Raw genomic sequence first — 13,407 nt, 5'->3', positions numbered from 1 at the left:
TGATTTGCAGCCCGTGATTCCCTGAACCGAGATTTGGGCTGCCTCCCCCACTGCTGGGCCATAGATAGAACCCCGGTGATGCCCTGGTGCCTCTCAGCCCCTGCCATGTGCCTGGGCCAGGTTGGAGCTTTCAGTGGACAGAGTCCATGTCTCTCTCTTTCCTCCTCATCCTTGCACACCCCCAACCCCCAGAAGGAGCATTTGGCACCCAGCTGTGGCCTGATCCTGCACCCTCCCTTCTCCTGCCTCCACACAGGTGGCACTCACATGTGGCCTCCAGGCCGGTCCTCCCTGGTGAGCATTCCCTCCTTCTCCATCAGCATCTGCCGGAAAGTCCTGACCTTCTGTCGGGTTTCCTCTTCAGAGTACCTGCAGGGGTGCAGGGAGGGCGAGAGCTGCTCTCTTGGCTTTGGTTCCTTTCCAGCCTGTGCCTCCCCCTCTCCTTCCCCTTCCCCCAGGCTTCAGTCACAAGAACATTTTCCAACTTGGGATGATCTGTCCAAGCAAGGTTCTCAGTGCTGGGGAAGCTCAAGGCCTGCCCACTTTGTACCAAAACAGTCAACTAACCAACTAAATAAACCACCAGCCAAACAAACAAATAAACTAAAGGAAGTTGTTCCTAGAGGTGGAGAGACTGACTAGGTGAGGCGATGCCCTTCCTCCTGGCACTCATTCATTCCCAGGGCAGGCTTCCCTCCCACATCCAGGCTGCAGTCCCTCTCTGGATACATTTTAGGGAGAAGTGAGAATCCATGGCTTTTTCTGCTTTCCTGGCCTCAAGGACATCGATTCTCACAGTAGCCTTGGGAGGTCCTTAGAGCATTCCCATCTCTGCAAGATCAAGGCTACTAAGTGGCTTGTTGGGGATCCCAATGCTAGATCCATTGTTTCCCTCTGAGCCGGGTGGATGAAATCTGGGCCTTGAATGGAAGTTCCTCACTTCTCTACTCCCTTTTCCCTCCAGGTTTCAGGCTAGGGACCAAAGTCCAGAATTCTCTGCTCCTCATCGTTGCTCCCACACCTGGGAGTCAGTCTTCACCCTCTCTCATGGCACCACTGTGACAGCTGCTGCCCGGGCCTTCCAGCTCCTCTGGCATTTCTTTCTCCAGCATGTGTCCATGCGGCCCAGGTGGGGGGTGTTTTTGTTTGCCCAGGCCCTTGCCCTATGCCAGGGACACAGCAGGTATCCAGTGGCTGCTGCTGAATGAATCTTGGGGTCCCCAGCCCCTACCCTCTCTCCTCCCTGGGCTGCAAGTCATTGTCCTGGACAGAAAACATGGTGGCAAATAGGAACAGGGGTCCTGTCTTGTCTCTATCATCCGGTCACCATTCACCCTCTGTCCACGCAGCAGGCCCAGCCCTCCCCACTCAGCCTGTTCATGAAACAGTACACTGTTCCCTCTTAGGGACTCCAGGTCTTTTCTCCAATCTTTTCTCTTCAATCCTTTCTCCCCTTCTTCAACAAGCATGTGTGGATTGGCCCTGCCTTTTTAGAGAGCAACTGGGCAATTCTTTTCAAAAGCCTTAAAAAATGAACACTCCCTTTGACTCCTAAATTGATGTCTAGGTTTACCCTGAGGAAATAATCATGGCTAAGCACAAAGATGTGACTCATAGGATGTTTACAACAGCATGAATACCCTCCGACCAGGTTAGGAGCTGCTGTTTGTGTTTTTATAGCAGCCAGTACCTCCTGGATCCTGGCAGGTGGTCCATGTGCTAGTCATTATGTGTTGACTCCTCTGTGTTCTGCCCTGGCCTGGGCGTTCCCTGAGGGCAGGGACCTTGTCTGTCTGGATTGCCATTGTATCTCCAGCACTTGGCACCTTGCTTGCCACATGTGGCACCCCAAATTTTTGATAAATGAGTGACTGGTGATGGAGAGGCATTGAAGAGTTTGAAGTTTGGATTTTTATTTTGGAAAGGTGGCTTTGGTGGCTATGTGGCTACAGGAGAAGGACCTGGAGGTGTGGGGGCCGCCATTGGGCTACCACAGGGGTTCATGCAGGAGATGGTGAAATGAGAGCTAGAGAGTGGGCCTGAAGGTGGAGGGGAAGAAGTAGACAAAAAACTGTCTAGGTGGAAGAATGGCTGGGTCTCAGGGACTGATTGAACATGCTGGGGAGCAGGGGTAGATGAGAAGCACAACTTTTTAACCAGATGTCCCTTGTCCTCTGATCCTCTGCAGGTTCAGGCACCTGTGTGGCCCACCATAGGGAGGGTTGAATCCTGCCTGGAAGGGGGAAAGGCCCATCTTTCCCAACTCCTCACCTCATCACAGGGAGGATATGTGTGTGGGGGGATGAGGGGGTGCTCAGGCCACACTATACTGATACCTCTAATCCAGCTTCACCAAGCTCTGGGCCTGGGCCCATGGTGTCCACCTCATTCCCTGTTTAGCACTCAGCTGGAGAGTCCTTGTCCTTGTGCATTGGGCAGTACAGAGCTCTCAGATGGCTGGACTGGCCTGGTGCCCAAGAAGAAGGGATGGTGGCCTCTCTGAGCAGTAGAGGCACAGAGGAACTGCTCCCATCTCACCTTTTCAGGAAGCCAACTTGTCATTGTCACCAGCACAGAGACAAACAGCATAGGCCCTTTAAACTGCTCAGTTCCAGACCCATAGACCTCTGGGAGGGAGACACAGGGTGGCTGGACCATTGGCATGGGGCCCTAGAAGTGGTGGGGCTGGGGAGGAGATGGCCTAAGAGTAAGGCTGGGCCAGATCCCCAGGTGGATAGGAGAGGCTTCAGGTCAGGGTCCAAGCCCCATGCCTGGGGTTCTATGGAGCATGTAAGGCTGGGAGATGGGTTTCATTAAGACCTGGAATAGGACATGTGCAGGGACTTGGGGCTCATCCCAGAGCTGCCAGATTTAAGGCAAGTTGACTAACTTCAACACTTGTTGTTAGGGGGCTGGGAGGGCTGGATTGAACCAACTAGGAGGCTTAGGGAGGACCACTCTATGCCCCAGGGTTTCATGCTGGGAGAAACTGGGGACCCAGGGATAACATCTGGTTATTTGGCAAAGAGGTCTCAAGTGTGACCACCACCTCCCAGTCTCCCCTTTCCTCATATCTCTTGAGGCCAACCCTCTCAGTTGAGGCCCTGTGGGACAGTGATTAAGGGGTGAGCCAGAAGAGCTAGGCAGTCCTATTTTTGAGTCTTGGCACTCCCCCCCCCCGCTTTCTAGTTTTGTGACCTTGGACAAGTCCTTACACTTCTCTTAGCCTTAGCTCCTACATCTGTGAAATGGGATAGTAACCCGCCTTTCAAAATTGTCACAAGGATTAAGAGAGATGGTGCATATAAAGCCCTTTGCCGGGCATAGTTGGTGCTCAATAAATTGTAGTGACTGAGTATTTTTGTTCCAGAGTGGTGTGGACAGAGGGTCTAGCTATCCCAGGCACTCTGCCTTCTTCTACTCCAGACCTCTGCCAGCTCAGCAAGGTCCCAGGTCAGGAGTCACCTGGGCCTCTTCACCCTGCATTCCCAGGAGGCAAAGGCTGACATGGAAGGGAAGCTGGTACCCAACTACCCACTCTCTGTGAAAGTGGTAGCATCTGCCAACTTAAGGCCATGCAGGAGGCCTGGCTAGCATTGGCCAAAGCTTCATACTAAAAATCAAGGGCTTGGACAGGGGAATGGAGATAGGGAGGACAATGATGTCTATCTCCCTCGTCCCCATTCCACTGTATGGGAAGGACATGCCAAATCTGTTGTTGCTTTGGGGACTTCCTGGGTTGCCCTCTGGAACTGGAGTGGGATGAGGGGACACTGTATTTTAAAAGAGGTCCCCAGAGTGGAAAACGTTTCATTCTCCTTGCCCAGACCCAGGGCTCCTAGATAATTCCTTCCTTGATCATTAATTTGGTTTTCCCTGTAGCTCTGGGGGGTAGATGGCCTCACTATTCCCATTTTATAGATGAGGAAACAGAACAGGGAGAGGGCTCAAAGCTTCAAGTCCAGCTAGGGGCAGAGCTTGCTCTGTCCACCTTGGCACCACCACCATTACCACTGTGTCCTCACAGAAAGGAGCCTGGGAAGGGGAGGAGGGGGATGTTTGTGATGGGGGAGGGGGTCCGGTATCACATTGCACAGGCTCCCCAGCTCTGTCCCCACCCCCATAGTGATTGCAGGCTGCACACAGAGGCTACCCTGGAAGGTGATTTCAAATGCAGCATCAGTCACCTGTGAATTAGCTGGCCATCCATCAATATTAAGAAAGGGATCGCTTTTTAATGGGGCCAAAGAATGTGTGTTCCTGTAACTAGTGGGAATATTTGTCAAATGCCTGAGAACCTGGTAAATAAATGCGAATGAACCAGTGTTTCTAGAACTGGATATTAATGACTAGATTTGATAACAGGGCAAGGGTCCCTAATGTTTGTGGAGCACTTTCTGGGGACTGACTGGGGGTCGAGGAGCCCTGTAGGTGCATGCCTTAGTTCACAGGACCCTCAGAACAATTCTGGAAGACTTATTTTATAGGTGAGTAATTGTGGCTTGCCCAAGGTCACAGGCCTGGGTCAAAAGCCTGGATTTTTGGGTTTCAGGGTGGCTGTGGTCTTCACTCCTCAGGCTGCCACTAAGTGATGGAAGGGGAGGAGGATGGTGACTGGAGAGAGAGCTTTGTGGGAAGCCCCAGTCTAAGGACCACCTGCAGTGAGGGCTTGGGTGTGAGGAAGGGGCTGGGACTGAACATCTGGAGACCTAGTGGGTGCTTCCCAGAGAGGCACAGGTCATTGATGCCTGGGGAATGACACCAAGGACATAGCCAAATGCCATCCCCTTCCACCTGAGACTGCCCTCATCTGGTAAAGGCCCTCCCAAGAGCAGTGAGGGGCTGGGGCTCCTGGAGGAGAAGATTCAGCCAGGGGGAAGAGACTCGGGGAAGGAGAGGAGCTTCATGAAGGAGGTGGCTCGGGCTTCCCTGAAAGAAGGGCTCTGGAGGGGTCAGATTTCAGAATGGAAGACTCAGTGAAGTGGGGGGGGGGGCTTAGTGAGGGGAGAGGTGCTCAGGGAGATAGGGGGGCTCTGTGAGGGGGAGGGAGCAGAGTCCATTGTGCTTTCTTGTCTGGCTGCAGCAGGTGCTTGGCACAATCTAGGTAGCTCGATCCACCCATTTTATAGAAGGGAAACCTGAGGCTTTGAGTTGTCATGAATGTTTACATGCCTCTCTCCTCCACTGGACTGGACTGGATGTTTTTGGAAAGCATGAATTGTGTCTCCTTGGTTTCTGTGAATTTGAGTCCAGTTCAGAGGTGTTCAAGACAGTTTGTTGGTTGAATAAACTAATAAATGGGTTTATAATAAATGGGCTGGGCTTGCAATGATTCCACTTGGGCTGTTTCAGACTCCCGTCCCTTGCCTGGTTCCAGGGTCCCCAAGCTTGCATAGTTCCTCCCTCTGCCCCACGCCTTGGCCCTATCCCGCAGCCAGGACGTCCCCTCTTTCGACCCGCGCGAGCTCACCCCTGTTCCTCCATCATCTCCTGCAGCTCCATGCACTTGAGCTCCACGCGCCGCTTGCGCTCGTGGTCCAGGATCTCGCGGTGCGCGCGCTTCACCAGGCCCGGCTCGGCGGCGCGCATCTCCTCCTCCGCCCGCGGCCAGTTCCCGGAGGAGGCGCCGGGCTGCGGGAAGCCGTTCGCGGCATCGGGCGGGGACGGCATGCTGGCCGCCCCGTTGTTAACGGTGGAGGACATAGCAGCTGGCCCCGCAGCTACTGGCCTGGGCCCTGAGGGACAGACACAGACACGGGGCGGGATGGTCACTTCTCGGCCACCTGCTAAGCTCCTCTCTGCGCAGTTAATCCTGGAGATTTAAAGGCCCACTCATGGCTCTAATCCGCTTCCCCTCAGGCTGCGGAGGGGGATGGACAGCAGGTTTGCACCTTTGGGTCACACCTCAGAGCATGAGGGGGCATTGGACACTGGGCTTTCCCGTCTGTAAGATGAGTGAATGCAAGCGGGGCTATAGATAGTCTCTAAGGGCCCTTGGCTTGGAAAGGAGTCATTTTCAGGGACCTAGTAACCACCTAGGGCAACCCTCTCTGCCTTGTACCAGTGCCTGGGCCTGACCACCTAGCACCTGCCTCCACACCTGCTTGCAACTCCCCAGGCAATCAAATTAGTTCCTGGGAACATTTGTTAGTTTTATTCTTGTTTTCCTTCAAGAAAACCTCCTCCTCCCCAAAACACTCATTGTCCTGGCTTTGGCTGGTGGCATCACAGACCACATGTGCTCCCACCTCCCAGTCTGCTCCCAGGGCAGCCCTGCAGAGATGGGAAGACAGAGCCTTCTCCAGGCTTAGGGGCATTCCCACCACAGATGCAGTTTTCGGTTCCCACTTTAATTTGGCTGACTTCTCCAAAGCCAACAGTCCGGGTGGGGGACTGATCCAGATTGAAGCCCATAGGACTGTCCCCTCATTGTTTGAGAACACTGCTTCTGAGGATGTGGCCAGAAGTGGCACTGACATTAGCTTTCCGGGCACATCCTCCTATAGGCTCAGGGTGATGTGGGAGTCAGCATGGCTTGGGAGGTAAGAAGTCCTGGTTTCACACTAGGCCCAAAGTAAGGCATGTGCGTGCATTTGCCCAGGCACATGTGTGCACACGCACACATACACACCAAGGACCTATCTTAACAGGGAGGTACTTCCTGAGCTATTTCCATTTTCTTTCTCCAAGGCTCTGCTAGTTGCTAAGCAACAGGGAGGCCTCCTTCCCAGGGAGTGGGATGGGAGGGAGGGAAAGTGTGGAGGGAGGTGGGAAGAGAAGAGATTGGGCATGTCTGGACATCCTGAATGGACCTTCCCTGCAACACAACCCCCAACACACACTCTCCTTACTAACCTCAGAGTGATGGGAGTGGGGGAAATTCAGAGCCACAGAGATTGGAAGGCAGATGAGAGAGAGGGGGACTGTGAGAGGCACTAGAAGCTCTAAAGGGGACAGAGTGACAGTGGTTATGAGAACATAAGCTCCTTTATATGTCCATCACCTTAAGTCCCAAGTCCCTGGGGTCTAGGCCAGGCTCCTCCACTCTTTGCTCTGTGACCCTGAAAGCATCACTGTCCCTCTCTGAACCTCTGATCCCCACCTGTGCCTGGAGCATCATCCAGACTCTTCAGGAGAGGAGGGCTCTTGGAGGTTTACAGACCAGAGCTGTTTTCTTTAACCTTTCTCCACCCCAAACCCTGCAGGCATCCTGCCTGTCCCTATCCCACCTCTGCACCCCAGCTCCACCAGGGCTTCTCCTGGGGCACCCTATAAGCATCACCTACTCCCCTGCCCCCACCCAGAGCACTAGGAATCCTGCTCCACCTGCCTTGGCCGCTGTGCTTAGCTCATAGGTAACCCCTCCATATGTTGGTCACCTGAGCCAGGGGCATATATGGAGTTTGGAGACCTCCACTGCCTTGGCCCACTGCAGCTCACATGTCATCATCCCCTCTTCCCAGCATCACTCACATTTATCCACCTCCTTCTCTCCCATTACCATCTCAATCCAAGCCCCTTACTCTGGTCTACTCTGGCCTCAGTGTCCTGCATGACACCTCCTGACCTGTCTATCCATCCCGCATCAGCAACCTGGGAGATCAGTCCAGGAGCAAATCAGACATGTCATGCTCTGATTAACAGCCTCTAGTGGCTTCCTGCCACCTTGGCTTAAGGTCATGACCTGACCTGCCTTTTGGTCTAGCTGTCCACACCCCTTCCAACAGATTCTCCATCTTTCTTGCCTCTCCGTTGCCCTGGGATACCCTTCTGATTTTTACATGTTCTCAAAGTAACTGCTCATATGCATCACCACCTTCTGGAAGCTTTCGCTTAGCCCTCTGGCAGGTGCTGCCCTCCCAGAGCTCTTGCCACTCACTGTTGTCACTGTGGGTTCACAGGCCTGGCTCCCCCTGGGCTGGGGGCAGTTTAGTTTTCTGCTCCCAGTGCCAGCAAAGTGCCTGAGCAGGTGGAGCTCAGTGCATATGGGCAGAGCAAATGGAAAACAATTATTATGGGAGGCAGGATGGAGGACTATCTGGCACAGTCCTTAATACAGCCTGCAAGGCCCCTTCATGTTTTGCCTTATGCTATCTCTCAGCTTCATCCGTTGCTACACCTCATCCTGCAACCAACCTCCAGCCCCTCAGCCTTGGTCATCTGTTCCCAGCCAAGCATTCTCACTCCTTTGTGCCTTCGCCCATGAGGTTACCCTGTGCTGGAATACCTGTTCCCCTCTTCTCCATTGGCGAACTTCTACTCATCCTTCAGTGCCTAGCCCAAATGTCACCTCCCCTGGGAAGCCTTCTCCACTTCTGAGGAACGATGAGTCATTCCCTCCTTCACTCCCACTGCTTTTGTCCTCACCTCTTTAGATACTGAGGTTCAACTTGTTGTTTTCATCTGACCCTTGTTCTAGACTGTGAACCCTCTGCGGGGACTGGACAATCTCTTCCTTATAGCTTCTCAAAGCCTCCACAGAACCTGGCAATGCAGGAGGCACACTGAAGGTGTGGTAGAAAGCCAGCTTCTTAGTCATGCTGCTCTGAAGGCTTACCCTCTGATGTGGGTGAGGCTCCCCAGCCTAGAGCTTGGCCCAAGCTCCTTGAAGGGAGGAGAAGAGAAGCTGATGGGGGGAGTTCTGAATGTACTCAGATCTCTAGACCCCAAGACATTCTATCCCCAGCTCTGGGAAAATGTCTTAGGCTACCAGGGGCAATCTTTCAGGCTGTGGAGGTACAGGGAGAAGGTGCCGTCTGCATTTGCTCTAGGACAGATGGTGGATTCTACCAATTTATGGTGAGTTGGAGGGTGCCAGGCAGGAAGCTGAGGTAGGTTATTAAAAGCATGACCCTTGAACACCTAGAGGAGAACCCAGGGGTCATTGCACACTAAGCCCACTTCTTTCCAAGTTAGGGTTGCTGGACCAGCAAACCGGGGAGTTACTGCAGACAGGGTCTCTCTGTGAGGCATCTGACATTATCTTTTATGGAATCCTTATGAGATTTCATAAGGCAGAGGGACATCATACTGGTTAGAGTGTCAGCCCTCGCACCAAAGGGTTGCTGGTTTGATTCCCAGTCAAGGGCACATACCTGGGTGCAGGTTCAATCCCCAGCCCCAGTAGGGATGAATGTGGGAGGCAACCAATCGATATGTTTCTCTCACATTGATGTTCTCTCTCTCTCTCTCCCTCTCTCTCTAAAAATCAATGGAAAAAATATACTCAGGTGAGGATTAATAACAACAACAAAAGAATATACAGGCTATCAGAATCCCTATCTTTAAATATTTGAAGGCTTGTAGAGGATATAGGCCAAACCTGGCTGAATCTTCTGGGAAGCTTGTAAGAAGTAGGTAGGGTTGCCAAATTTGGCAAATAAAAATATAGGATGTGCAGCTAAATTAAATTTGAATTCCATGAATTTCATATTTGGGACATACTTATATTTAAAAAAATATTCACTGTTTATTTGAAATTCAAATTTAACCTGGTGTCTTGTATTTCACATGTTCATCCTACCTGAGACTCACCCCAGACCTACTGAATCAAAATCTCCAGAGGAAAAAAAAAATCTCCGAAGGTGAAATTGGTAATGTTCCCCAGGTGATTCTGATATAGACTATGGACCAGCAATTGGGAACCCTGTCAGAGCAGAGGTTCTCAGATTCTATTAGGCCTCAGAGTCACCTGGAGGGCTTGTTAAAACACAGTGGGCTGGGCCCCACGCTGAGTTTCTGACTCAATAGATCTGAGGTAGTGTCTGAGAATTTGCACTTCCAACAGGTTCCCAAGTGCTGTCTTTTGACCACACAGAGAGGAGCAGGGCCCTAGCTTATCTGTCACTCTCTCCCCTTGAGAGACTCACCCACTGCTGGCCTTTGTCCTAGAAGACAAAGCCAGGATTCCGGCAGGGAAGTCATCTAGAGTGGACTTCAGTAAGTCCATGACAGGATTTTTCCGCCCTAACAATCAAATCTTAAAAAACAATAAAAACCCTAAGCAGTTCAGTTCATGCCAGGATGAGTTCCCCGTTACAGGAATTGTTCAGACAGGAGTTGGATACTATGTTCATTCAAACACTCACCCAACATCTACTCTGGGCCCCACCCTATGAAAGGCTGAGGACTTGGAGATGAATGAGACCCCATCCTTGCCTGGAAGCTCACAAGATAACAATTGGTTTTGGAAACCAATTGTTATCTGGGTCTAGTGTGAATAAAGAGAATTTGAGGAGTGTCTGTAGCTTTGTCTGGTTGGTCAGGGCAGGCTTCCCAGAGGGGGTGGGAGGGTCTGGAGGCCGCGACACTGGAGTAGGTGAGGCCTGAGCAGAGAGAGTAACCAAAGAATTTATATGCATATATGCACAACCCAAGGACACAGACAATGGTGGGGAGAGGGACTGGGGAGGGGGAAGTAACAGGGGAGGGAAGGGGGGGGAACAGGTCATTGGGGAGAAAAAGGGACATCTGTAATACTTTAAACAAAAAATAAAATAAAATAAATAAAAAAGAAACAGACAGACTTGGCAGGATGTGACTGGATGTGGGGTGGTGGGGAGGTGTCTTGGATGACACTGACTTGGGTGACCAGGTGGATGGTGTAGCCATTTACTGTGATGGGGAACATGGAGGGTAGATTGAGAGTGTGCTGAGGGTGAGAGGCTTGGAGGGGGTCAAGCAGGCAGATATGACATCTAGAGCCTTAACCCTAACCCTGACCCTAACTTGCCAAGGTCCTTGGGGACATTGACAGAGTCTCTTTGGAGGCAGAGCAGCAAATGGGAAATCTTTTCTCTACTACTGATTGGCCATGAGACACTGAGCAAGTCTTACCCCCTCTCTGGGCCCTTGTCTCGCCACTGGACAATGAGGGGAGCAGGGGCTGGACTCAGAGACCTTACACGTCCTTTCCTACTCTGGAAATCTAGGTAATTACATATGTATACTGCCAAGATTTCGGCTACCCCCTTTCTGCTGATGTAGCCAGTGGCCAGAGCCACAGCAGCCACCCCCAGAGCTCAGTCTTGAGTCTGTCTCCAGCACTGGGTCAGGTCCCAAGGGCAAGCCCAGATGCTGGGCCAGCCAAACCCATGTGCAGATTAAGTCATGCAGATCTAAGTGGTTAAAGAGCCAGACCTCTGATTTCCAAGCCTCACAGCTGAGTCCCTGGACATTCCTCCTACTCCCAGACCCAAGCCTGGGTCCCCTGAACAGACCTGGCCGAGGACAGGATGGAACAGTCTGGCTGCTGGTACCTGCAAGCCCAGTCCTGCTGGTAGAGATTAATTGAAGGTGAAACAGTCCATTTGTACTGCAGGGTCCAGTCTGCTGACAGGCACAGAGGCCTGTCAGCTAATGAGATCATCACTCATCCTGGGGCTCAGAAGGGTGGGATACTCAGATGGGTAGTGGACTGGCCAGACCTGGGAAGAGGAAGCAGTGGACAACATATGTGTCTGAGGGGGAGACTGGGCCCTGCCCTGGTCTGAAGGAGAGACAAGTCTATGTTCTTTGGGAACTCAAAATCTGAGTGACCTTGTCATGTGTCTTAAACTCTGTGCCTCAGTTTCCTTGCCTGTAAAATGGAACTAATAACAGCACCCTCCCCAGAGGTTTGTTGTAAAGGACAAATACATGTGAAATGCCACCACAGCGCCTAGTGTGCAGTGAGTGTCTCATAAATGGTGCAGGTGATCGTTGTTATTTGTCAGTGGTGACTATTTTGAATAGGGTGGGTGTGAGGAGTCCCTAGACTTCGAGGGGAAGATGTCCAGGAGTCTCAGATCATGGGTCTGACATTCAGGAGGCTGAGGTGGGGCCTGGTTTGGGAATTGTCATACACAGCTGGAGACTGAGACTGAGACTGGAGATTGAACAAAGTTGTTGATCATGGAGGGAGGAGAGAGCAGAAGCAGGAGCTCAGGGCAGAGAATGGGTGTCATTACAAGGAGCTGGCTGAGGTGACATGGGCTACTTTCCTACTGCTGGCCTCAGCAAACTCCTTCCCTCCCCATCTCACTCCCAGCACCTCAGCCTCCAGCACCCATGGCACCAACCCAGGGGCCCCCTTTGCTCCTGAGGTTCAGGAGCCTGTCTCACCAGGGGGCTGCACTCAGTCCCCTGGAGGCCTAGGTGAGCAGGGAAAGCCATTATACCTCCTGAGCCTCAGTTTTCTCATCTGTAAAATGAAGACAATACTCCTTACCTCACAGCATGGTAGTATCATTCATTCTCTGAATAACAAGCTTGTTATGGGGACAGACCCTAATTACACCCTCTCCCCGCACCCTAGCTTGGTGCTGGGGGAGCAAATAAACCAGAGAAAGTCTACTTGGCCTGGGAAGGTGAGGGAAGGCTTCACAAATGCAATGGTGTTTGAACTGGCCCTTTGACAGATGAGTTGGTCTTTGTAAGGAAGGGGAAGTACAGGTGGGGGGCACCACAGGCTGAGGGCAAGGGCAGGCAGGGTGCAGGGCCCTGGGACTAAGAGGACCAGGGTGGAGTGGGATCATGATGGGGAGCTGCTTTCCTGTGAGGTGGGGGCTGGGAACACAGTGTGAGCCCTTCCAGAGAAAAAGCCCAGTATGGGAGAGAGGGTGGGGAGGGACATGCTTCCTGAGTTTCCTGGAAGAAAAAAAATTCTTTGTAACTGTCAGAAACGTGGTGGAACTGACAAACACACATGAAAGCACGTACTTAGGTTGTGAAACTAAGTCCGAGTCTTTGTAAAAATGAGTGTGCAACAATGGTTTGTCAGGATAGTTTGTCAGTCTGGGAAAGAAAATCCATCTCCATTGTGTCCAAGGAAGCTCTGTGTGTCTCACCCACCTCAATCTCTGGCACTGAAGCCAGGCTGTACTTGTGATACGGATGTGTTTCCTGGGACACTGGGGGAAGGGGCTCTCCTGTGGACCCCTCCCTTCCCTGTGGGGGCCCTTCTCCAAACCTCTGTGAGCCACTCCAGCCACGTGGCTACAACACACTGGAAGCCTTCCCCATGTTCCCTGCCAAGGAGGGTGGGGCTGGGGGGTAAGGGCCACAGGGTGAGGAGAAGATCCTCAGCTCTAAGGGTGGGTCAAGCTCTCATGTCACAGCTACTCAGCGAGTGGCCACTCTGGGCCCCAGCAAAGGACAAGAGAGAGATATAGGGGGAGAAGCAGTGATGCCTGTAATGTATCAAGGTAAGTACTGGCATGGCAGACATGAAGAAACATTAACTAACTAGGGTGTGTGTGCGGAGGAGCGTAGCTGGGAGGCCTTCCTGGAGAAGAGATCTTGAAGCATAAGTAGGAGCTGGTGGGACAAAGGGAGGTAGGACGTCTTGGGAAGAGTGTGGCGCATGTGGGAAGAAAGCTTAATGAGGAAAGAGGGAAGAACATGGGCTTGTGCACGGCTGAGCACAGT

General features: G+C 52.2%; 1 protein-coding gene across 1 annotated transcript in view; it reads right to left on the bottom strand.

The window, feature by feature from the left end:
• Positions 1-13,407, bottom strand: part of SRRM3 (serine/arginine repetitive matrix 3) — a 53,587-nt gene that overhangs the window by 27,770 nt on the left and 12,410 nt on the right. Inside the window, exons 2-3 of the mRNA XM_081132639.1 lie at positions 5,471-5,735; positions 268-369 (exon numbers count right to left, since the gene is read on the bottom strand). Of these exons, the coding sequence (XP_080988765.1) occupies positions 268-369; positions 5,471-5,703 (335 nt within the window). The 5' untranslated portion in view covers positions 5,704-5,735. The remainder of the gene's footprint in view (positions 1-267; positions 370-5,470; positions 5,736-13,407) is intronic.

This window comes from Miniopterus schreibersii (assembly GCF_964146895.1).
Source record: "Miniopterus schreibersii genome assembly, chromosome: 3".
NCBI lineage: Eukaryota > Metazoa > Chordata > Mammalia > Chiroptera > Miniopteridae > Miniopterus > Miniopterus schreibersii.
Note: the sequence above shows the minus strand (reverse complement) of the source record. Positions and strands in the feature narration are given on the sequence as shown.